The sequence below is a fragment of the Anomaloglossus baeobatrachus genome, chromosome 6 (assembly GCF_048569485.1).
Source record: "Anomaloglossus baeobatrachus isolate aAnoBae1 chromosome 6, aAnoBae1.hap1, whole genome shotgun sequence".
NCBI lineage: Eukaryota > Metazoa > Chordata > Amphibia > Anura > Aromobatidae > Anomaloglossus > Anomaloglossus baeobatrachus.
Window position 1 is genome coordinate 550770978 of NC_134358.1, and position 26564 is coordinate 550797541.

Below are 26564 nucleotides of genomic sequence, written 5' to 3' on the forward strand. Positions count from 1 at the left end.
GTCTTTATCTGTGTTGCCATCTCACTCCTGCCCCTTCCTTCCCTGGAGGGGAGGGCGGAACAGTTTAACTCTGGTTAGGAGAATAGCCAGGCACAAGACTCAGGCATCTTCATCTTTAGCGGTAACCCTGAGGTTAGGGAAAGCCTAAGGTCAACCCACAAATTTGCACTTCATAGGCAGGCAAGCAAGAGGTAATGCCTTCTGGGCTACTTGTTAGTTTCTTTGATCACATACTTTGAGGGAGCCAATCACATTCGCTCCCCTCCTATATATGCTGGCTGAACAATTCCATTAATGCCAGCTATAGCTTCTTTATACTGGTCTGGAGAGGTGGTGAGAGGTTTCATAATAACATAACACCCCAGGAGATTGGAGGTAGCAGACAAGGTATAAACGGAAGTCCATTAGAACAAGAGGGAAAAAAATATAAATGTATCACAGAAACACAATATTTACAAATTACAAAGGAAACAATCTTAAAATGTATCAAAAAACATAAAAAATATTTATTATTCCTACATTTTCTGAGGGTTTTCTTTGTCTTTTTTTCCTAGGTCCCATCTAAAGGAATGCACCGTTTTCACAATTTACACACATAGACATTTCTACTCCACCAAACACCTATAGGACCTACATAACCTACAAGCAGCGTTCACCAAAAATAAAGAGATGACTGGATGTGGATGAGAAGCATGGAGCACGTGGGTGAGGCGTGACAAGCTACGGTGAGGAGCGGTATTATATATGACAACGAGGAGACATAGAGAAGACACTTACTCTGGTGTTTGCATGTTTCTCTTTTCCCTAGAAACGAAAACAAAATGAATGAAATTAAATTATAGCATTGATATTCGGAGCACGTCTTAAGTCTACGATGGGACAATGATGGGACTATATGAGCCAACAGATACTGTTGTAAGGACTGCGAAGGCAAACAGTCACCTACAGCAGTGTTTATTGTGATGGAAGAGATGGTTCTCCACGTGTGATCCAAAGGGGGACCTACAGCTCCGCACCGGGAGGACTTAGTCCTTGCCCCTTAGACGCCCATCCTGAGTCTTTGGGTTGAGTTTCCACCACCCGTTTGCTTTCATAGTAGGGTTCCTTGCACTGCACCCACTAAAATTAAAGCTTGTTAAGGTGTCATCCCATAACGATTGACCATGACCCTTTCTTATGGGCCGGGACAAACTATATGGGGACCGAATACAATCATTGTCATCCTCAATGATGATCATTACACTGCGTGAACGATCCATAGATCAGTTTTGGATTGGGTCCAAGCGTTCCCATTAATGTTCATTCGGCAAATTATTGGCTTGTAGGAAAGAACCTTAAAAGATAAAGCCAACCCAGGCTGGGCCCTTTCTCTCACCAGGGGCCCAAAGCTAGGGTATGCTCACTAATCAGCAGATGCTCTCTAAATTTGCAGGGTCCTATTACAGAGGCCATGTCAGTAGTTAGTGGCTGTTGGATGGGAGCTCCCTGAGGACCACCTCCTACCTACCGGCGTCCCCATCTCCTCTTCTGTTTAGTAGGCCCTGCATGACATCATATGTGCCTCACGCAGCAATGATGACATCATGCAGGGGAGAATAAGAGTCCTGTGACCACAAACATTGACAGGACCAGGTCCTGTAAATTGATTAATTCATCTATACTATATGGTATATCCTAATATAAATTTGTAGTGGTCAAAAAGCCATTTTTTTCTAATGCATTATCTCCAAATTCTCCTCCTAGACATTTTGTAAATGAGATATTTCTGGCTGCATGTAGTGACCACTAGAGGGAGCATCAGAGCTTACTGCATACTAAGTCAGTATGTGCTAAACTCGTAAGCTCCCTCTAGTGGCGACTGCAGATAGCCAAAAAAAATATGAGAGAAATGGAGCTTTGTTGGCTATAAGATATATTAACCCTTTACGGACTAGGTCATTTTTTTTTTCCAAGAGCCATAACTGGCACCGATCATTTTTCCATAAATGTACCAAAAGAAAATGGGGGAAATAAAGCAATTTTAGACATTGTTTTTAAGGCGTAAAATTGCAACTAATGAAAAACATTTTCTTGCGATTTTGATATTTTTTGTGCCATTTCGAAGTTCAATTTATTGGATAAATATTTTTTATATTTTATTAGTTCGGACAATTACGAACGCAGCAAAATCAAAGATCGTGTTTACTTTTAGATATCGCTATTTACTTTTGGAGAAAAAAGGGAGGGTGATGTATGTAAAGCGCTGTGGAATTAATAGCGCTATATAACTGAATATTTTATTATTATTAATAATTATTATTATTATTATTATTATTATTATTAATATTATTATTATTAGGAATTCTATATTTTGGGAGTGTTTTTAATATTTTTTCAATGTCCATTTAAGTATTTATTACTCCTTTAAATCGCCTATACAATATACCGCAATATTGTTGTCTGGCAGTGTATTGTGGAATTAAGCCCGGGATTCATAAACTTCTAACATGGTGCCACGTGAGGTGCTGATGGCCGTCGGAAACATTTTAAATGCAGCTGTCATGGCATTTAAGAGGTTAAACTGATGCAATCAGAGCTGGCTCGAATGGCGGCACCACTGCCCCATATAGTGGTCATCGGAAAAATCAGGTTTTTGTGTTATTTGACATTTTATAAACTTTTTGGCAAGTTATTTGCTTATCTAGGCAAAGCTGCCGGTCTCTTCAGCAGCTGTGCCAAAACTGCAGCTGTGCCCCATTCATTAGAGAAGTGCCCCACCCTTCTTAAAAGGAAACCCCCCCTTAATACTTGTATCTGATTCTAATGAATAAAATACTTTTATTGATGGTGCATTACATAGGATTACATAGGATTTGTCCCCATGTTTAAAGTGAGTGGGTTTTGCTCTTATTTTATTCCTGCCGCTCTCCTGAGCGAGACATTGTTTTTCTTTTTTAAATCCGTCACACGGTTCCAGAGATATGGACCGTTTTATTTAGAACGGGTATTTATGGTCTTTACTAAAGGGGCGTGGCTCACAACTTAAAGACATTCCCCTGAGGATCTTGTGAGCCACACCCCCTAGGAATAATGCAGAACATAAAAGGCCCATATCTCTGGAACCGTATGGCGGATTTAATAAAAACAAACAAATAAATACTGCAGGAATAATAAAGCCGTAAATACTGGACACTTCTTCTTTTACTTGTGAATCATTTACTGTCTCTTACATCTTTAATGGACAACTTTTAATAATGCTCCTACAGATTACATTTTTTTTTTTTAACTTAAATACGCCCCAATTAATGTCCACTTATGTTTCAGATAGTAACATAAGACTGCAGCAGGGTTTGCTTGTAGTCTGTTACCGAGGAAATGCATAGATTTGCATAGGAGCTGTATACACAAAACAATAGAAGTTTTTTCAATAGAACAATTTTTTTTTTTTTTATTTACCCGCCCCCCTTTTTTTTATATTTCACCACTTTTTCCATCTATACATGGAAGGCTTTTCATTTTCAGAAGAGAGTAGGCCACTCTGGATCGCAAATATGATTAAGGAACTAAATGGCAAAATACTATTAAAAATGGCGGATGAGAATGGAAAAACGTAATGCAAATGCTGTGGACAAAGAGGTTTATGACGGTTAAAGAACACAAAGGGTGGAAACAAACTGCATGACGTAATGGAGGCAGGATGCTCAGCAGATGGTCGTGTCGCCGTTACTTGCTGCTTTTTACCACTCCATTAAAGCTAATGCAAACTGCCTGTCCCTTTAAGAACATCTGTTATTATCAGTCCATTTTACCGTTCACCTTTTACAGAAACATAGTGCCAAACCTCCAGCAAAATAAAGATCAGATAATCACACATATAATATAATGTCGAAGTAGCGCATATAAATCTGACGTTTCTGTCTGTGATCATGTGACTTAAAGGGTATGTCCACTTTTGCAACAAACTTTTATCTAATTATTTCAATACATCTTACAGAAAAAACAAACAACTTTGTATATAGTCTTGGTTCAGAATATCATACCGTTTGGTGTATACAGTACCACTATAGTCCTATGTGTCTCCATAGTTACAGACTTAAAGGGTCATTCCAGTGTGAATCTAGATAGGAAACAAATAGGAGCCTGATTGGTGGGATTCCCACTGTTTTAAAGAATTGTGGATACCTTCGTCTCCAGCCTCAAGACAGCAATTAGGAAAACTTTGGATGGAGCGATGATCGGACATGTGCCCTGCCAACATGCCCAATCATACAAACTTCTTCCAGTTACTCTGGGGTCACAAGTTGTGGCCCCCATTAAATAAACTTTGTTTAGTCTGATCTTGTTACCAAGGGTCACTCTTTTCTATACATGGCTGTACGCCTTGAGCTGAATACACAAATCGGTAGAAGACTATTTGCCAAGTTTAATTAATTATTATCAATTAATTATTTTTTTTCTTCTCATTGTAGACTCATTAAGGTAAAGGTGGTTAAAATTGGGACCTACCCTTTAATTGTAGATGATAGTGTTATAAATACTACCATATAAAAGAGACCCTGGATTGTCTGTGGACCGTTGTATACAATGGAGGTCGGATCTGCAAAATTCACTACTTTGGCTTGCCCCAGATTGGATTTTTCATCTGGACCATTTATGGCCGGTTGTGTAGTCCTTTAAAATTGCCCAATTAATTGCATTTTTCTAACTTTTATATTTTTAGTAAAAATTCCACATAACGCAGATGAGACGATGATCTAATTGGAGGTATTTATAATGTTATGTCGGCAGTGTATTACGGTATTATTTGAGCATCATACAGCACGTTTTTGTGCATACAGTAATGCAATGTACAGTATGACTATATTGTGTGCCTAATTTCTGGTGGCATCATATAGACAATGAATAGAGGTATTATAAGAGCTCTGTGTTGCGGTATTATATCACCATTGTATGTCAGTATGATGTTGTGTGAACGTTTTCATAAGACTACTATATGTCAGTAGTCGGTTGGCTATATTGCTGACAAATGCCTAGTACTAAGTCCAGTAGCAGTTTTGATGAATATTGGGTATCCGTCACCGTGACAAATTGCATATGGGACAAATATTCTGAAACAAGACCGTTATTATCCAAAGAAGGTGACATTCACGCTTATACCTTAGCCCAGCCCTGACCAGGAGGAATGACCGACCATCCAGACCGACCATCCAGACCAAGATTCATCTCATTGTAGTCAACACCGATCAGCCATAACATTAAGGCCATGCGCATAATACCGTGTTGGTCAGTGACACCAAAACTTCATGGACTCCACAGGACCTTTGTGGAACTTGGGGTCAATATAGATCCTTTATTACCCACACGTTTCGAGGTGCGAGGTCCATGTTCCATCGATAGGACTTTATTTTTTCAGCGCATCCCACAGAGAATTAGGGAATTTGAGGACAAGTTATCACCTTCATCTCTTGGTCATGTTCCTACACACTTTTGGCCTTTTATTGGTATTATATTGCTGAGAAAGGGCACTGTCATTAGGATCCCACTGCCATGACGGGGATCCTTGGTCTGTACAATGTTAGGTAGGTGTTACATCCAGGCTCCCAGCAGGACATTGCCCCATCACACTCCATCCGCCAGCTTGGCTTCTTTCCCTGGTGCCCTCTCTTCCCCAGGTAAGTGATGCACTCCCCCGACCATCCACATGATGTACAATGTGATTCTCCACAGTCCCATTATGATTATACGTAGCCTTCCCTTAGCAAACATACAGTAAGTATAACCTAGTCACTGGTTTACCTTCATTGGGTCATATAAGGTACAGTAGGTGTTAACCACTGAACCCTAATAACATCCCACAAGATTTGCCATTTTGGAGATGCTGTGTGTTATACACCTATCCTTGGTATTCCGGACTCCGCTTTCTTCCCCTGGGTCTGCTGCCATCAGCTGGGCTCCACGTCGGGTGAATCAATTACATGATCTCCTAAGACCTATTTGAAGTCCATTTAAACAGACACCTGTGTCTTGGGATTGAGACTCTAGTCCTATCTTTGGTTTTATCTTCACCATCTATGCTGTTTGTGTTTTGTGTTGCATTCATCGCTGATGGATTCCACTTCATCCTTTCTGCTGCTCCTGACATTCCTGTGCGTGCCAAGACCTCATTGCCCTTGTGCCTACCTGCTTGTTCATCAACGCAATGCCCGGTATTTGTGTACCCATCTGGATCTTAGCCTTAGAGGATCCATCACTTATCCGGACCTTAACCTTAGAGGATCCATCACGTATCCGGACCTTAGCCTTAGAGGATCCATTACTTATCCGGACCTTAACCTTAGATGATCTATCACTTATCCGGACCTTGACCTTAGAGGATCCATCACTTATCCGGACCTTAGCCTTAGAGGATCCCTCACTTATCCGGACCTTAGCCTTAGAGGATCCCTCACTTATCCGGACCTTAGCCTTAGAGGATTCACCACTTATCCGGACCTTAGCCTTAGAGGATTCACCACTTATCCGGACCTTAGCCTTAGAGGATACACCACTTATCTGGACCTTAGCCTTAGAGGATCCACCACTTATCTGGACCTTAGCCTTAGAGGATCCACCACTTATCTGGACCTTAGCCTTAGAGGATCTATCACTTATCCAGACCTTAACCTTGGAGGATCCATCACTTATTCGGACCTTAACCTTGGAGGATCCATAACTTATTCAGACCTTAACCTTGGACGATCCATCATTTATCCGGACCTTAGCCTTAGAGGATCTGCCACTTGGTGAGCCTGATACTTTGACTCAATTGTCAAGACCTCATAATTTGGACCCAATTATCATCATTCAGATTAATTTCCCATCTTTTCTGCTTTCAAAACATCAACTTCAAGACCCTACCATTTACTTGATGCGTAAAATATCTGTCATCGATAGGTTCTATTGTCGTCAGATACCGGATATTATTCACAGTGGCTTTAATGTTACGACTGATCGGTGTATGTGCCTCCACCCCCATAAGTTTATTTTTCCCTAAAAACTTTCTTGAAGTAGAATATTTCTCATATCCAGTCATTATTAAGGCTCAATAATTGTACACAACATGAGATGGAGCACTGCCACCCATCGTATGCGGCAGCCACCAGCCGTAACACCAAGTAATCAATATATGGTAAAGCAGCCAACTGGGACGGCAAGTAAAACCGGTAGGTCTTCATCCAGTGCCGAGCAGAGACCACGACAATTCATTTCACGTATTTGGGTCCTTTCATTAATATATGACCCTTATGATAAACCATTGCCCAAATATAGTCTATAATCATATGACCAATCCATTTTGAATACTGTTATTTTGGGTATCTTCTTATCCATAACACTGTCTCTCCGATATTAAAAAGACACAAAAACGAAAAGAAGATTCAAAAATAACTAAATATTTACCAAAAAAAATATCCAATACAATATATCCACATAATGCATGTAATGTGTGTAGATAAAAGTGGGGCACTCACATTCCTTCCCTCCGACAGCACATGATGTAAGCCAGAATGGCAAACAGCACCACAGCTACGGCAGAGGGCACTGCCAGAGTGATGAGGAAGTCCGCGTAATAGTCTCTGGCCTTCAGCGTTTCGGATGGAGGTCTGTACTCCCCTGCATCAGCAAGGATCCCTTCCCCCCGCACAACTTCCTGAGTGATCACCACTTGCTTCGTTTTATCCACCTGGAAGAAATAAAACGATTTTTAAATTTAAATTAATTTAAACTGTAACTGACGTTTTAGGAGAACTTGAAGCAGAATGTTTGTCTCCGCCTCTAGCTCCTCCCCCTCCCTTCTCCATAGAATCTTATCGGCAGCAACTGATCTCCGTAATGGGAAGATCACTGAAAACAGATGTTACCATTATTTTTAGATGAAAGACTCAGTCCAGGAGGAGAAAGAAGCAGATTTCTCTAATAAAGCATATTACAAAGTTTCTTATTTTCATTGGCACTATTCATTTATGAAATATAAATTAAAATGATGGTTTCCCTTTAAAATTGTATTATTGATACCCCTTTCCTTCTTGTATCAATCCACATTAGTATTATGGTCACTTTTACAGTATCTGTACTTTATACTGTAACTGTTGTTTTAGGAGAACTTGCAGCAGAATGTTTGTCTCCGCCTCTAGCTCCTCACCCTCCCATAGAATCTTATCGGCAGTAACTGATCTCAGTAATGGGAAAATCACTGAAAACAGATTTACAGTTAGGTCCAGAAATATTTGGACAGTGACACAGTTTTCGCGAGTTGGGCTCTGCATGCCACCACATTGGATTTGAAATGAAACCTCTATAACAGAATTCAAGTGCAGATTGTAACGTTTAATTTGAAGGTTTGAACAAAAATATCTGATAGAAATTGTAGGAATTGTCACATTTCTTTACAAACACTCCACATTTTAGGAGATTCAAAAGTAATTGGACAAATAAACCAAACCCAAACAAAATATTTTTATTTTCAATATTTTGTTGCGAATCCTTTGGAGGCAATCACTGCCTTAAGTCTGGAACCCATGGACATCACCAAACGCTGGGTTTCCTCCTTCTTAATGCTTTGCCAGGCCTTTACAGCTGCAGCCTTCAGGTCTTGCTTGTTTGTGGGTCTTTCCGTCTTAAGTCTGGATTTGAGCAAGTGAAATGCATGCTCAATTGGGTTAAGATCTGGTGATTGACTTGGCCATTGCAGAATGTTCCACTTTTTTGCACTCATGAACTCCTGGGTAGCTTTGGCTGTATGCTTGGGGTCATTGTCCATCTGTACTATGAAGCGCCGTCCGATCAACTTTGCAGCATTTGGCTGAATCTGGGCTGAAAGTATATCCCGGTACACTTCAGAATTCATCCGGCTACTCTTGTCTGCTGTTATGTCATCAATAAACACAAGTGACCCAGTGCCATTGAAAGCCATGCATGCCCATGCCATCACGTTGCCTCCACCATGTTTTACAGAGGATGTGGTGTGCCTTGGATCATGTGCCGTTCCCTTTCTTCTCCAAACTTTTTTCTTCCCATCATTCTGGTACAGGTTGATCTTTGTCTCATCTGTCCATAGAATACTTTTCCAGAACTGAGCTGGCTTCATGAGGTGTTTTTCAGCAAATTTAACTCTGGCCTGTCTATTTTTGGAATTGATGAATGGTTTGCATCTAGATGTGAACCCTTTGTATTTACTTTCATGGAGTCTTCTCTTTACTGTTGACTTAGAGACAGATACACCTACTTCACTGAGAGTGTTCTGGACTTCAGTTGATGTTGTGAACGGGTTCTTCTTCACCAAAGAAAGAATGCGGCGATCATCCACCACTGTTGTCATCCGTGGACGCCCAGGCCTTTTTGAGTTCCTAAGCTCACCAGTCAATTCCTTTTTTCTCAGAATGTACCCGACTGTTGATTTTGCTACTCCAAGCATGTCTGCTATCTCTCTGATGGATTTTTTCTTTTTTTTCAGCCTCAGGATGTTCTGCTTCACCTCAATTGAGAGTTCCTTAGACCGCATGTTGTCTGGTCACAGCAACAGCTTCCAAATGCAAAACCACACACCTGTAATCAACCCCAGACCTTTTAACTACTTCATTGATTACAGGTTAACGAGGGAGACGCCTTCAGAGTTAATTGCAGCCCTTAGAGTCCCTTGTCCAATTACTTTTGGTCCCTTGAAAAAGAGGAGGCTATGCATTACAGAGCTATGATTCCTAAACCCTTTCTCCGATTTGGATGTGAAAACTCTCATATTGCAGCTGGGAGTGTGCACTTTCAGCCCATATTATATATATAATTGTATTTCTGAACATGTTTTTGTAAACAGCTAAAGTAACAAAACTTGTGTCACTGTCCAAATATTTCTGGACCTAACTGTAAGTGTTAATTTGAGATGAAAGTATCAGTCCAGGAGGAGAAAGAAGCAGATTTCTCTATTAAATTATATTACAAAGTTTCTTATTTTCATTGGCACTATTCATTTATGAAATATAAATTAAAATGACGGTTACCCTTTAAAATTGTTATTGATACCCCTCTCCTTCTTATCTGTACTGTATACTGTAACTGTTGTTTTAGGAGAACTTGCAGCAGAATGTTTGTCTCCGCTACTAGCTCCTTCCCCTCCCTCTCCATAGATTCTTATCAGCAGCAACTGATCTCCGTAATGGGAAAAATCACTGAAAACATATTTTAGCATTATTTTTAGATAAAAGACTCAGTTCAGGAGGAGAAAGAAGCAGATTTATCTGATAAAATATATTACAAAGTTTCTTATTTTCATTGGCACTATTCGATTATGAAATAAAAATTAAAATGACTGTTACCCTTTAAAATGTTATTTTTCATACCCCCTCCCTATCCCTTTTGTATATATTCACATTAGTAATAGGATCACTTTTACAGCATCTGTACTGTATACTGTAACTGTTGTTTTAGGAGAACTTGCAGCAGAATGTCTGTCTCTGTCTCCATAGAATCTTATTGGCAGCAACACCAAGCTTATGCCTTATGGAATATTTTTCAGACTGTGCTCGATTTCTTGCTGTGACTTCCCACTTGGAGAGGGAGATAAAGAGCTGCTTCAATTAATATTTGAGCTCTAAACAATATATTACGGGGAAACCACAAGGGACTTCACATTCACATTGCTTTATGTATGTTGGGTTTTTAATGTGTAAATAATATTATTTTTTTGTTCTTCGGGATTTAAATGGGGAAAAAAATTATAACTATTTATGAGTTTACCAATAAAAAAATAAATAAAAAAAAATAAAAAAATAAATATATTATATATATATATATATATATATATATATATATATATATATAGATAGATAGATAGATATAGATACGGTATATATATATAATATGAATAATTAGGCATATAACCTTACCAATGAAATCTTACACCAGTCTATATGGAATTGTGCCCGAAACTTTTTATCACAACTTATGGCGGGTTCCATCTCCTGGCTGCACCTCAGCTGGTTCTGTGGGTTTTCAACTTCACGTAAACATGAAGAAAACGGGACATCTGCTCCAACCATAACGTAGACACTAGAAAATATATTTAGAAGTATCTATAATCATTATCTCTTACAATTAAAGCCTACCTTATAATCCAGAGCTGAATTAACAATTCTGCCAGCTTCAGAGCTGCAATCTCCCAGCAGTCAATGAGAGCACAAAACTATCTCTGGGGGTTTCCACTCTTGGAATCATTCTCTTAGTTTTTACTACATTAGAATAAAACAAACTCCCTTTATAGGAGCATGATTTAGCTGTTATGTTTTTATGCTATACTTTAGACAGATCTTCTGTCCTCTCAGGTGCACAATACGAGGCTCACCCTTCCTTCATGTCATTGATGGGGAGCGGCACTCGGCCTCCCCTGTCCAGGGCTGACGTGATATTGATAGCGTTCAGACGATCCGGCTGCCAGACATTTTTGACAGCTCCAAGAAAATCACCCAGAACTTCACTGGCCAACATTTCTTCTACATTCATGTTTTTTACAAAGAATTCAGCTTGGTAAGGAAGAGGGAAATCTATCATCAGAAAAGAGAAAGCACATGACAAACAACAGTTACATAATGAAGCACATTATAATGCAAGTATACATTACTGATCCTGTACTGATCCTGAGTTACCTCCTGTATTATACTCCAGAGCTGCACTCACTATTCTGCTGGTGCAGTCACTGTGTACATACATTACTGATCCTGTACTGATCCTGAGTTACCTCCTGTATTATACTCCAGAGCTGCACTCACTATTCTGCTGGTGCAGTCACTGTGTACATACATTACATTACTTATCCTGCACTGATCCTGAGTTACCTCCTGTATTATACTCCAGAGCTGCCCTCACTATTCTGCTGGTGCAGTCACTGTGTACATATATTACATTACTGATCCTGTACTGATCCTGAGTTACATCCTGTATTATACTCCAGAGCTGCACTCACTATTCTGCTGGTGCAGTCACTGTGTACATACATTACATTACTGATCCTGTACTGATCCTGAGTTACCTCCTGTATTATACTCCAGAGCTGCACTCACTATTCTGCTGGTGCAGTCACTGTGTACATACATTACATTACTGATCCTGTACTGATCCTGAGTTACCTCCTGTATTATACTCCAGAGCTGCACTCACTATTCTGCTGGTGCAGTCACTGTGTACATACATTACATTACTGATCCTGTACTGATCCTGAGTTACCTCCTGTATTATACTCCAGAGCTGCACTCACTATTCTGCTGGTGCAGTCACTGTGTACATACATTACATTACTGATCCTGTACTGATCCTGAGTTACCTCCTGTATTATACTCCAGAGCTGCACTCACTATTCTGCTGGTGCAGTCACTGTGTACATACATTACATTACTGATCCTGTACTGATCCTGAGTTACCTCCTGTATTATACTCCAGAGCTGCACTCACTATTCTGCTGGTGCAGTCACTGTGTACATACATTACATTACTGATCCTGTACTGATCCTGAGTTACCTCCTGTATTATACTCCAGAGCTGCACTCACTATTCTGCTGGTGCAGTCACTGTGAACATGTGACGCCCTGGGCAAGCCAGGGCTCACAGGTAATGACATCACTACACCCTACACCCCGGATAGGTACACCGAAGCTAACCCAGAAATCCTTGTTGCCTTCCTCCAGGGGCTGATGTCCACACCAGGGGGTGGGCCAGGCGGTTGGCTCCGCCCACCGAGGAGTTCACAGTCCTGGAGGCGGGAAAACCAGGCAGTTCAGTTTGGAGAGTTCAAAGTGAGAGGAAGGAGAAGGAGGACAGTGAGAGTAGTGACAGAGAAAGTGACAGTGGAGAAAGCCTGAAGTTGGTCCGGGTGTGTGACCCGGACTGAGACAGCAAGGTCAGCAGACGGCGGTGACCGTCTGCAGGAGAGGCTGATCGGAGGTTGCTGAAAGGACCGTGGACGGGTGGTGGCCCGGCGGTACCGGAACGGTATACGAAGAGAAGCCAGCACCATTGGCAGGGGCCTTTCGGATCCCGGCAAGGCTAGGAGTCGCCGTGAATTTGCCAAATCCGTCAGTGAAGGGGACCTCCAGGGTCTCCAAACAACTAAGTCCCGATTGAAGGCAACAGTCCAACCGTATGCGAGAGACACCGCCACCGCCAAGGCACTAGTTTCTCAGGGCCAGCGCCTGCGGGCAAAGAGGGGCTCCTCCGGCCCATATCCAAGCCGGGGAGCGGGTTACCGGTGGGAACCCATCGCTACCAACATTTCACTAGGTGCAGGGACAGAGACCGTCACCGTCAACTACCGGGGAGAAGCAACTGCAGCCGTCCGTGGGAACCGTCTTTCCAGCCGTGTGTTTTACCGAGAACTGTGTCACCGTCTCAGGCTGAGTGAGTACCACTGTGCTGTGAGGCACAGCGCTGCCCCCGCGACCCTGCACCTCACCAGGCCCTGCACCGGCCCTGCCATCCCTTATCCCCCACCTCATCACTGGGCCCCGGGACAACCAACCCCTACCCACGGAGGGAGGAATAACAACAAAGCTGCTCCCTGTCACCGCTCCCGGGATCCCCATACAGAGCAGCGGTGGTGTCCACACAATCACCACAACCGTGGGTGGCATCACGGACAATAAATTCCCAAAACCAATCCCCTTTTCACTAACGGGCGAGGAGCGCCGCTCGAGTCCCCGGGATCCGGCCCATCGCTCGAGCCACCGAGCAGCAGCAGGCCGCAGCAGCAGCGGTGGCTGGACCCGAGCAGTAGGGAGAGCGCGACGTCCCCTCCTCCGCCCGCGACAAACATATATTACATTACTGATCCTGTACTGATCCTGAGTTACCTCCTGTATTATACTCCAGAGCTGCACTCACTATTCTGCTGGTGCAGTCACTATGTACATACATTACTGATCCTGTACTGATCCTGAGTTATTTCCTGTATTATACTCCAGAGCTGCACTCACTATTCTGCTGGTGCAGTCACTGTGTACATACATTACATTACTTATCCTGTACTGATCCTGAGTTACCTCCTGTATTATACTCCAGAGCTGCACTCGCTATTCTGCTGGTGCAGTCACTGTGTACATACATTACATTACTTATCCTGTACTGATCCTGAGTTACCTCCTGTATTATACTCCAGAGCTGCACTCGCTATTCTGCTGGTGCAGTCACTGTGTACATACATCACATTACTTATCCTGTACTGATCCTGAGTTACCTCCTGTATTATACTCCAGAGCTGCACTCACTATTCTGCTGGTGCAGTCACTGTGTACATACATTACATTACTTATCCTGTACTGATCCTGAGTTACCTCCTGTATTATACTCCAGAGCTGCACTCGCTATTCTGCTGGTGCAGTCACTGTGTACATACATCACATTACTTATACAGGACTTGTGTCTCCATTTTCTGAGACCTGTAAAGTTATTATTTTTCAATCGATTGAGCTATCTATGTATTTGTGCTCTGAGCTGATGCTTAATATTGTTGCCAATTTGAAGTATATAAGATATTTTTGATTGTTTTTATTGCATTGCCTTAGGGAGTTTAAAAAAAAACCCACCAAAATCCTATTTAGGTGTTTGTTTTTTCTTTCATGTCAGGGCTTTACCAATTTTGAGTTGATTAATTTTATATTTCGATAGATCAGAATCTTAAGGCCCCGTCACACGGTACGATATATCTGGCGATAGGTCGTCGGGGTCACGTCGTTAGTGACGCACATCCGGCATCGTTAGAGATGTCATACTGTGTGACAGCTACTAGCGACTGTGAACAAGCAAAAATACTCACCTTATCGTTGCTCGTTGACACGTCGCTCATTTTCATAAACTCGTTCCTCTTTCTGTGCTCCGGTTGTTCGTCGTTCCTGAGGTAGCACACATCGCTCCGTGTGACACCCCAGGAACGACAAACTCAAGCTTACCTGCGGCCGCTGGCAATGAGGAAGGAAGGAGGTGGGCGGGATGTTACGTCCCGCTCATCTCCGCCCCTCTGCTTCTATTGGCCGGCCGCTGTGTGACGCCGCTGTGACGCCGAACGTTCCTCCCCCTTCAGGAAGTGGATGTTCGCCGCCCACAGCGAGGTCGATCGGGAGGTAAGTACGTGTGACGGCGGTTCACGACTTTGTGTGCCACGGGCGGGTGCGATCGCTCGACATATCGACACGTGTGACGGGGCCTTTACAGTTGTGTTGATACCAGATATGATTATTTTTTTTTATTTCTTTATTTTTAATGGGAGAAAAGAGGGGAGATTCCAATCTTTATAAGTTTTTCATTTTTTTCGTTTAGAACTTTAAAAACCTTATTTAAAAATGTTTTACTTTATTTTTTTTTAGTCACCCTCAGGAGACTTAAGGGTGCTTTACACGCTACGATATCGCTAATGATTTATCGTCGGGGTCACGTCGTTGTGACGCACATCCGCCGTCCTTAGCGACATCGCAGCATGTGACACGTACGAGCGATCTTAAACGAACACAAAACAGGCAAAAATCATTGGTTTTGGAGAGGTCGTCCTAAAACCAAATATCGTTGCCTGTTTATTAGCGATGTTGTTCCTCGTTCCTGCGGCACTACACATCACTATGTGTGACACCGCAGGAGCGACGAACATCTCCTTACCTCCCTCCACCGGCAATGCGGAAGGAAGAAGGTGGGCTGCATGTTACGGCCGCTCATCTCCGCCCCTCCTGTGCTATTGGACGGCTGCCATGTGATGTCGCTGTGACGCCGCACGATCCGCCCCCTTATAAAGGATGCGGATCGCCGGCCAGAGCGACGTCGCTGACCAGGTATGTGCGTGTGACGCTGCCGTAGCGATAATGTTCGCTATGGCAGCGATCACACAATATCTCACACACGATGGGGGCGGGTGCTATCGTGCGCAACATCGCTAGCAATTGCTAGCAATGTTGCAGCGTGTAAAGCACCCTTTAAACCTTCGATCTTTTGATCACTTTGTTCAATACATTTGCAGTACCATGGTAGTGCCATAAATCTGGTCTTCTATGAGACTCAGCCTGTATCTCTGCTTCTCAGGAGGACCCAGATAGTGGCGACTGGGGACCTTCAGCAGGCCATTGTAACCCATAGGTGCCCTGTGATCACATTGCAGGGAGTAATGCGAGCCGCTGCGTATTTGAACTGGTAACCGCACAGTTTAGATGCTGCTGTTCGAGATTGACTGAGTCATCTAAATGGTTAACAGCAGCGATCGGAGCTCAGTAACTTAGCTTGTGTAAGGTAAACTCTACCAATCTAACTATTTATATATATATATATATATATATATATATATATATATATATATATATATAATGTTGGATTGGTAGAGTTTACCTTGCACAAGCTAAGTTACTGAGCTCCGATCGCTGCTGTTAACCATTTCGGTCAATCTCTGACAGCAGCATGTAAATGATGCACCTACCAGAGAAAATAGTCAATGGCTCCCATATATAATGTATAATTATCAATCTGTTACATGTGTTGATAACTCCTCGTGGCTGGAAATCCCATTCCATCAATCTATAAATTTACTTACAGGTCAGCGTAGGTGTGACTTTTTTGGAACCTCTGGCTCTGTACAAATTATCAACACTCATAGTAATCATTCAGTATTGGACACAGCGCCGACTTACCCTCCCCTGACATGATATTGATGACAAGATTGTGTCTCGCTGTCTCAAACGTCCGTCTGTTGTAGGCCGTTATCTTCAAAGGAAAAAAAATGGAAGCAATAATTAGTGATCGGCAATAATAACAATATATTACTTGGCTCAATATGTGAGATTTTCCCACCTCTAGCCAGCTACGTTCTGTCCCTAACCCTGGCTCTCCTCCCTGCTGAGCTTGTGTTGGGCTTGTGCTTCTGTAGAGCAGCCAGTCAGAAAACTCAAATCTGCTGTACGTATTACAGGGGAAGGACGGAGCAACAGCCTGTGCGACTGTCAGCAGATTTCTGCAATGTAACCTGAAGACAGTATGCTGCAAGTGTTAAAACAGAGAATTCAGCCCTGTGTCTGTTATCTCACCGTCTTTTTTTTTGTTTACCTGGAATTGTTACCTTAAGCCACTTATCTTTATCATTAGTGGATCTCAGCAGCATGTGAGCTCTGGTTCTACTTCTCCCTCTTTTGTGATTATCAGCTTCTGTCTATGGAAATGTGCACTGAAAGCCTGGTGGGGCAGCTCCCAGAGCTCTGCCACATGCAAAATCTAAAATTTGTCACTGTGTCAGAATGGCTGCAGCCACTAATCTAAGTGATACATCATTGAACTGAGGTCCTCTTTGCCTACATCATGCTGCTCTCAGATGAGATTGCAAAAACCTGCTGACAAATTCCCTTCAAATTACAAGTTTTCAAGAAAATCCGTACATTTGTAAGAGATGAGCGAATAAATTCACAGGGTCCGCGTTGGCAGTCTATGGCCGGCAGATGGAGCCCTGCGATCCTTCTACTACCTGCCGCCATCCCCAGCACTTCTTCTGATTTCTAGGCCTCACACAATGCTGTTGTTGCAGTGTGATGTTACACCGGACCTACTAGTTAGGAGGAACTAGCGATTGTGCAGGTACCAGGCGGAGCGCAGGCTCTGGGCCGGTGGCCATGAACTACTGTAACGCCTGCCTGGATCAACAGACTCAGGTGGGATGTAATTGACAGACTAGAGGGAAGCCACTCACCAAGCAGGACCCCCAGAACCCTGAAACCCTTTAACCCCTATACAGGGATTTGGAATTACACAGGGCCCTGGAGATCACTACCTGTGGAAGGCAGCAGTCCGATGAGAGTAGTCGTCAGGCAGGGTCAAACCAGGAATAGCAGAACAGGGACAGAATCGTCAGGCAAGGACGTAATCAGAAAACGGAGCAGAGGTCAAATCCGGATCGGGCAGCGAGGTACAAATACAGCAGGCAGGAGGGTAGTCAGGAAACAAGCAGAAGTCAGCACACAGGAATCACAAAACAGAATAGGGCGGATCAGGAGCCAGGATATCAGAACTATCTCTGGCAGAGGTCAGCAGACAGGAGGGGAGCTAAGAAGGGTGTGGTGTCTTCCCATTTGCTGTAGCTGAACGCTGGCAACTTCAGCTGGAAGACACACGCCACCCACAGTCAGCCAGCGGTACTGCAGATCCCAAGATAACCCAGCCCAGTGGATGATCGGAGCCTGCGCCCACCGTGCCGCTGGCATCAACTCCTCTTCCATCACCAGCACCATCCACGGCAGGAACACGGCGTCGCCTGGCGATCAGAGCAGAAGTTGCTGGAGCAGACTCCGGTGGTGACGTAACAGCTACCAATGTGACCGCTGAACTAAGGTCCTGTGAATCTATCCGCGCCTTTCAAACAGTTATGTGTGTGCAACCCCTAACACATCTACAGTATCGCCAAGAATAGAGCTCTCAAATGCCCTGGTAGAACTAAGCGGCGCTCGCACATGCGCATTCGCCATCATCTTTGACCCAGGTATTGGTCAAGCCTGTGGCACTTACTAGACCTTGCAACATCATGACACTAGGATACATGTAACATGAAATGCGTCATGTTGTGTCTTGAAGTCACCGTGGCCTAGTAAGTGCCAGAGGTGCCAGTGCCGGGTGCAGAAGTGAAGACCTGCTGCCACTGGGAGCTAGACCAGGGCAACACTAATCAAATTGCAATGCCCCAAATCTCTGCCTGTCCCTTGTAGTTCCCAATCACAGCTAAATGACCAATTGATCTCAATGGGCATTATGTAATACTAGTTTTCAAAAACAAAAGAAACTGACCGGCATCTCCAAAGGAACATGAACAGGTGCGAGATGCCACGGTATGACTACACGGAACAAACAAAAGAATACAGCAGCACTCCATATGTGCTACCATATATGACATTTAAATTGCATTATTTCTAATATATAAAGGTGTGTGTGTGTGTGTGTATATGTGTGTGTGTGTGTGTGTGTATATGTGTGTGTGTGTGTGTGTGTATGTGTGTGTGTATGTGTGTGTGTGTATGTGTGTGTATATGTGTGTGTGTGTATGTGTGTGTGTGTGTGTGTATATGTGTGTGTGTGTATATGTGTATGTGCGCGTGTATGTGTATGTATATGTGTGTGTGTGTATATGTGTGTGTATGTATGTGTGTGTGTATTCTAATTGTCTCTTCAGGGAGGAAGGAGACAAACTCTAGCGCCACCTATTGGAAGTAGCAATCCTAAAAGTAAAAAGTAGCTCTTTAACAAGCCTTTTCAGATGACCTAGGATTTTTGCCAGATCAGAAGTTATCTATGTATGTGTGTGTGTGTGTGTGTGTGTGTGTGTGTATGTCCGCTAAAGAAATCCGCACCGTCGCATTTACAATCCCAAAATTTTGCACAGCCGCCTCATTTGGTTCAGGGAACGTCATAGACTGTTTTGAGGGGAAAATTATACAATTATTCGCTAAAAAACTTGATTACATTAAAGTCAATGGAGCTGTGAATGGATCTGTTATTATAAACTCCTATCAAGGACAGAGAAAGAGACACACAGAGAGAGACCCACACACACAGAAAAAGAGACACACACATACAGACACACAGAGAGAGACACAAACACAGAGATACACACACAGAGAAAGACAGAAAAAGACATGCAGAAAAAGATACACACACAAGGAGACACACACACACAAAGACACACACACAAAGACACACACACAAAGAGACTCACACACAAAGAGACACACAGAAAGACACACAGAAAGAAACACACACCGAAAGAGACACACACACAGATACACAAACACAAAGAGTTACACAGACAGAAAGAGACACATACACAGAAAGAAACACATACACAGAAAGAGACACACACAGAAAGAGACACAAACCGAAAGACACACACAGAAACAGACACAGATAAAGACACACACACACAGATACACAAAAACAGAGTCATACAGACAGAAATAGACACATACACAGAAAGAGACACACAGAAGACACACACAGAAAGACACACACAGAAAGAGACACAAAACACAGAGACACACAGAAAAAGATACACACAGAAAAAGATACACACGCCAATAGACAAACACAAGGAGACACACACACAAAGAGACTCACACAGAAAGAGACTCACACAGAAAGCGACACATACACAGACAGACAAGGACAGAAAGACACATATACAGAAAGAAACACAGACAGAAAGAGACACACACACAAAAAGACACAAACAAAAAGAGACACACAGAAAGAGACACACACAGAAAGAGACACACTCACACAAAAAGACACATACACACACAAAAAGAGACACACACAGAAACTGTTTAGATGTTTGAGGTAATATATTGGCTTTTTTGACAGTTACCCTGGATATTTATCAAGTGGCCAATAACAGCCAATCACAGCTTCTATTTTGTTACAGATCAAGGAGCTGTGATTGGTTGCTATAGGTAGCAAAGGACATTCTTAGTATAAGAAGCTTATGTTTCAGTTGATATGATTTCAGTGGTGAAAGGAAGAATGGGAGTGAGGGGGAGAGACGGCAAGAGTGGGAGTGGGAGAGAGAAACTTAGTTACTGGGTTATACAGCTAGAATGGAAAATGCTTAGAAAAATTAAAGTAATTAGCGCATAAATTGACCAAATTCACGGAGCCCATCAACTGCGACAAGTTGACCCTTCTTTGATGGGATCCTAACTTATTTTATGCCTTTCCTGGACTTAAAGTCTTAAAAATATATGGGCAAATAGGATCCAGTACTAATTAAAAACACACCCTGGGCCTGATGGGAGGGGAGCACAGACAGAACATGAGGCAGTAAGTAAGGTCACCTTGTCGTGGTTGATGGGCTCACTTAATTTGGACAATTTATTGGCTAAGAACCTTCATTTTTCTAAGTATATTCTATATAACATTAATGCAGTTTATATTTCATATATTCTACGTTTCCATACATCTTTGCGCTTACAGAGTGCTGCTGTATTCTTTTGTTTGTGTTTAATGCTAGATTTCCCCTGCGGTGGAGCTGAAGGGGAATTAATCACTGACTGCCAGGTGCCGTCACCGTTTACAGCTCACTACTAGGGGGGCACAGCAGGGGGACACCCTATGATCAATTTATTGTAAGTGGACTCTAGAGATTATAAAAAATGGAAGAACCCTTTAAATAGTGAAGAATCAAGGTCTATATAAATCACGCTAGTATGAGGGATACGTTAAGTATTTGGCGGTGGTTTTTATTTTCCGGGATGAAAAGACCAGAATGATTTGTTTGTGCTTCTGATTGCGCTTTTTTTTTCTTTGCCAATGGCACGATGAAATAAAAACATCGCTAATTATAATCTACAATAATATTCTCCCGATCCAAGGGAGAGAAGAAAAATAATGAGCATCTCCCGGCAACTGAAGTAGGTCAAGATTTTAATTAGCATATTTTGTTTTTTCGGCACAAAACATGTATAATACTTAGCAAAAATGTAACCAAACAGCGGCAAAAAGGCAAAAATGTACACAAAACAGAAAAGTCCTAAAAAGATGTGAGTTAATATCTATACCTGGCACTATCATGTGAGTACAGGGCGGGAACAAAGAGAAGAGGGCCCTGTGCGAGGACAATACATGGGCCTCTGCTTTTCAGGAGATCATCATAATACACGATTCCACCTGCTTTGGAAATTGTAGGGGCCCCATTACTTCTTGGGCCCCTGTGCGGCCGCACAAATTACACCAATGAGATGGCCGCCCCTGCATGTGCGCTACTGCAGATGGCAATACTCAAAGCACTTAGCTACACTTGGTACTAACATACAGTCATCAATATTGATAGTGATAATGTGCCGCCCCTGCAGCGGTCGAACTGCTTGGATCCGGGGGTGATTATTCGTGGCTCGAGGCTCTCCGGACCCAGGGGGGCCAGGGGCCACACTGGAAATAAAGAGAAGGTATTTACAGGGGAGATATAGTTCATCACGCCACCCGTGGTGTACGGTAATTGGGAGTACCGCCGCTGCCGTTGGGAGTACCCGGGGTGATGGAGTGGGGCAGCTAGATGTCATCACCCTCCACAGGTAGGGGAAGGCCCTGGGACTCGGTGGATGCCGTGGGATGCAGGTACTCACTTAGTCAATAAGCAGATGCTGACAACCGGGTAAACCAAATCTCGGGGTATTGCTGCCGCTTGAGGGGAGCTCGTCTGGGTCCTGTCCCCTATGGTGTTGCCTGGTGATCCGTGACCTGCCTCCTGGCACTAAGTTTAACTTCAACGTGGTGGCCCAGTAGTCTGAAACTTGCCGGGCCCCGCTCCCCACTGTGGCTAAGTGTGGGAGCTTGCTCTCAGGGCTCACGCTTGGGACTTTCTGGATCGTTTGTTTGGAAGGCCCTATCTCCCTTGTTGTGCTAGTGCCCCGATTCTGGAGTGGGTGGGAACAGATCATAAAGGCTCTGTTCTCCTCAGGTGAATTGCCGGGTTGCCTAAAGTTTCTCCCCGACCTAGTGTCCGTGTACCCCGCCATGCCTTCGGCCCCAGACCGGTGATAGTGCCAGGCTGCTGACCATCCTCCTTGACAGGTCCAGGCACCTAGCCGCAATCCCCTGCGACCGGGGGTCCAAATCCTCTAGGTCCAGACCACCGTCTGCAACCTAGACAGCTTCTCTTGGGAGCAACCGCTCCCAACCTCCTCTGAGCTCCTCACAGCTTGAGGGCTCCTCACTGGCTGACTGACTGACTACACTACTCACCTCCCCTCCCTGACCCCCCAGGTGGGCGACTCTATTCCACTCAAGCCATCCACTGGTGTGTCTGGTGGGTGTGGTGCAGGGTGTATCTAGGATTTGATTTTCTGTTGGAGGCAACACCATAAGATAGGGACCCAGAACCATGAGGGACTTGGAATAAGGCACGGAAGGGCAGCTTGTGCAGTACCTTGTGACGACCTGATTGTCCAGGGGCGTCACAATAAGATCCCCCGTCTCCTCAGGTATGGGTACAACTATGTAGCTGGAACTGTTGTTTTGTCTCTACTATGGATGACAGTACTATATGGAAATTGCTGCAGTTAACTATGCAAATGAGAGCGCTCCGGTGCCCCCTAGGTGTGGCTTTTGTCTTGGTGCACCATTACTCCCTCAATTTGTATAATAAAGCTGGTACCTTACATTGATTGACGTTTCTAATGCCCAGAATGAACACTGCATATCCTACTCCTTGCTCTGCAGTCACTAGTGATGAGCGGGCACTACCATGCTCGGGTGCTCTGTACTCGTAACTAGTGATGAACGGGCACTACCATGCTGAGCTCTACATTCAGACCATTGGGGTCTTCACTATTGGTGGATAAGACTGGGCTCTTGTTGGCTAGATTTCAAGCCGTATACAAAATATCCAGAGACGAGGGAGACAGCTAAGTTACATCGCATCTAGCAATTCACTTAGTAATAAAATGGGAAGTTCGCATAATTGATTTATCTGGGTGTCTGGCCTTCATTAGCTAAGGCAATTACATGAGTCAACAAGAACTGTAAGGATACCGTCTCACTAAACAACGTACCAGCAATTCCGACCACGATATGACCTGGTCAGGATCGCTGGTGCGTCGCTACATGGTCGCTGGTGAGCTGTCAATCAGGCAGATCTCACCAGCGACCAGCCACCAGCGACTCTGCGCTTGGTAACCAGGGTAAATAACGGGTAACTAAGCAAAGCGCTTTGCTTGGTTACCCGATATTTACCCTGGTTACCAGCGTACACCGCTTAGCACTGGCTCCCTGCACATGTAGCCAAGGTACACATCAGGTTACTAAGCAAAGCGCTTTGCTTAGTTACCCGATATTTAACCTGGCTACGTGTGCAGGGAGCCAGCGCTAAGCGGTGTACGATTGTAATCAGGGTAAATATCGGGTAGCTAAGCAAAGCACTTTGCTTGGTTACCCGATATTTACGCTGGTTACCAGCGTACACCGCTTAGCGCTGGCTCCCTGCACATGTAGCCAGGGTGCACATCGGTTTACTAAGCAAAGTGCTTTGCTTAGTTACCCGATATTTAACCTGGCTACGTGTGCAGGGAGCCAGCGCTAAGCGGTGTACGCTGCTAATCAGGGTAAATATCGGGTAGCTAAGCAAAGCACTTTGCTTGGTTACCCGATATTTACGCTGGTTACCAGCGTACACCGCTTAGCGCTGGCTCCCTGCACATGTAGCCAGGGTGCACATCGGTTTACTAAGCAAAGTGCTTTGCTTAGTTACCCGATATTTACCCTGGTTACCAGCATACGCTGCTTACACAGAGTCGGTGCTTGTTGGTCTCCTGCCGCCAAATATGCCGATGTGTGCTGCACAAGCGGGAGAACAATGACCAAAAAATGAACCAGAACAGTGTGTAACGATCAGCAATTTCACAGCAGGGGCCAGATCGCTGCTTAGTGTCACACACAGCGAGATCGCTAATGAGGTCACTGGTGCGTCACAAAATCTGTGACTCCGCAGCGATCTTGCTAGGTGAGAAGTACCCCTAACACTAGACTCCTAAGGGCGGCTTTGCACGTTGCGACATCGCAAGCCGATGCTGCGATGTCGCACGCGATAGTCCCCGCCCCCGTCGCAGGTACGATATCGTGTGATAGCTTGCGTAGCGAAAATTATCGCTACGCCAGCTTCACATGCACTCACCTGCCCTGCGACCGTCGCTCTGGCCGGCGACCCGCCTCCTTCCTAAGGGGGCGGGCCGTGCGGCGTCATAGCGACGTCACACGGCAGGCGGCCAATAGCGGCGGAGGGGCGGAGATGAGCAGGATGTAAACATCCCGCCCACCTCCTTCCTTCCGCATATCCTATGGAAGCCGTGGTGACGCCGGTAAGAGATGTTCCTCGCTCCTGCGGCTTCACACACAGCGGGCACACACACATGTGTGCTGCCGCAGGAGCGAGGAACAACATCGGACCGTCGCGTCAGCGTAATTATGGATTACGCCGACGCTGCACCGATGATACGATTTTGCGCTCGTTAATCGTATCATCTAGGCTTTACACACTGCGATGTCGCATGCGATGCTGGATGTGCGTCACTTTCAATTTGACCCCACCGACATCGCACCTGCGATGTCGTAGTGTGCAACGCCCGCCTAAGGCTGCTTTCACACCTCCGGTTTCTGCAATGCGGCACAATCCGGCACTTTGCAGGAAAATCGCAACTGTTTTTTTTTGCTGCCGGTTGCGTTTTTTCTGCATAGACTTTAATTAGTGCCGCATTGTGCCGCAAGGCCTCGCGTTCCATCCGGTTTTTGCCACATGCGGCAGATTTAGCCGATGCGGTGGCCGGATGGAACGTTGCCTGGCACGTTTTTTCGTGCGGCAAGAATAACCGCATCGCGCCGCATTCGGCCGATGCGGCGCATTGTTCAATGCATGCCTATGGCGGCTGGATGCGGCGCGATGCGGCAATAACCGCATCCGGCCGCCGCATACGGTTTTTGCCACTGCGCATGCTCAGTAGAATGCCGCAAGCGGCAAAAACCGGACAGGCCGCATGGGAAAAACTTATGCAAAGGATGCGGTGTTTTCACCGCATCCGTTGCATAGCTTGCACAGCCGGATTGAGCCGCAGAGCTCAAGCCGGATGTGTGAAAGCAGCCTAAAGGCTACTTTACACACTGCGATATCGGTCCCGATATCGCTAGCGTGGGTACCCGCCCCCATCTGTTGCGCGACACGGGCAAATCGCTGCCCGTGCCGCACAACATCGCCCAGACCCGTCACACATACTTACCTGCCCGGCGACGTCGCTGTGACGGGCAAACCGCCTCCTTTCTAAGGGGGCGGTCCGTGCGGCGTCACAGCGACGTCACTGAACCGCCGCCCAATAGCAGCGGAGGGGCGGAGCTGAGCGGGACGTAACATCCCGCCCACCTCCTTCCTTCCGCATAGCGATGTGTGCTGCCGCAGCAACGAGGAACTACATCGTTACTGCTGCAGTAACGAGATTTGAGAATGGACCCCCATGTCGCCGATTAGCGATTTTGCACGTTTTTGCAAAGATGCAAAATCGCTTATCGGTGTCACACGCAACGGCATCGCTAATGCGGCCGGATGTGCGTCACGAATTCCGTGACCCCAACGACTCCGTATTAGCGATGTCGCAGCGTGTAAAGCCCGCTTTAGAGTCTCGTAGAAACAATTAGAGGCTTATCCCTCATCTATAAACAAACTATCTTCATGTCTGGCTGAATTTTAAGAAATTTAACCCATGCTAGGCACTGACAGAGTCCATATCATCACAAAGGGCACTATGGTGCTGATTGTACCCTCATTACTCCTGCCGATCAGGTAGCCACATCACAGTGCCAGCGAGCAGCACAGTTTGAGGTCATTTATAGGATGCCTCGCCATTGTGAATCCACCATGTTTAGGCACGAGGCACGGAGTCGCGTTCTTTTATGCAAGGCAAACTGAGAGCAAAGTGCAAAATGAAATATGGATTATATAGTCAGGCAGGCTATACATTTACCCTCATTAATTCAATTCTATCTCAGCATTTTACATCAGCCGCTCGACATTCACATCTACAGGAGTC

At 44.6% G+C, this 26564-nt stretch overlaps 1 protein-coding gene and 1 long non-coding RNA gene across 7 annotated transcripts in view; one reads left to right on the plus strand and one right to left on the minus strand.

Annotated features, from left to right (window-relative positions):
- Positions 1–1246, plus strand: part of LOC142243600 (uncharacterized) — a 47181-nt gene extending 45935 nt beyond the window's left edge. The window contains exons 2-3 of the long non-coding RNA XR_012724385.1: positions 555–725; positions 809–1246. This is a non-coding gene — a long non-coding RNA (uncharacterized LOC142243600). The remainder of the gene's footprint in view (positions 1–554; positions 726–808) is intronic.
- Positions 1–26564, minus strand: part of SGCE (sarcoglycan epsilon) — a 76265-nt gene that overhangs the window by 12827 nt on the left and 36874 nt on the right. For 4 of the 6 annotated variants that reach the window (XM_075315670.1, XM_075315673.1, XM_075315674.1 and 1 more), the window contains 5 exons: positions 16659–16731; positions 11351–11549; positions 10896–11058; positions 7488–7699; positions 778–804 (listed from right to left, as the gene is read on the minus strand). In XM_075315670.1, the coding sequence (XP_075171785.1) occupies positions 778–804; positions 7488–7699; positions 10896–11058; positions 11351–11549; positions 16659–16731 (674 nt within the window). The remainder of the gene's footprint in view (positions 1–777; positions 805–7487; positions 7700–10895; positions 11059–11350; positions 11550–16658; positions 16732–26564) is intronic. The other 2 variants (XM_075315672.1, XM_075315671.1) reach the window with 1 other exon arrangement.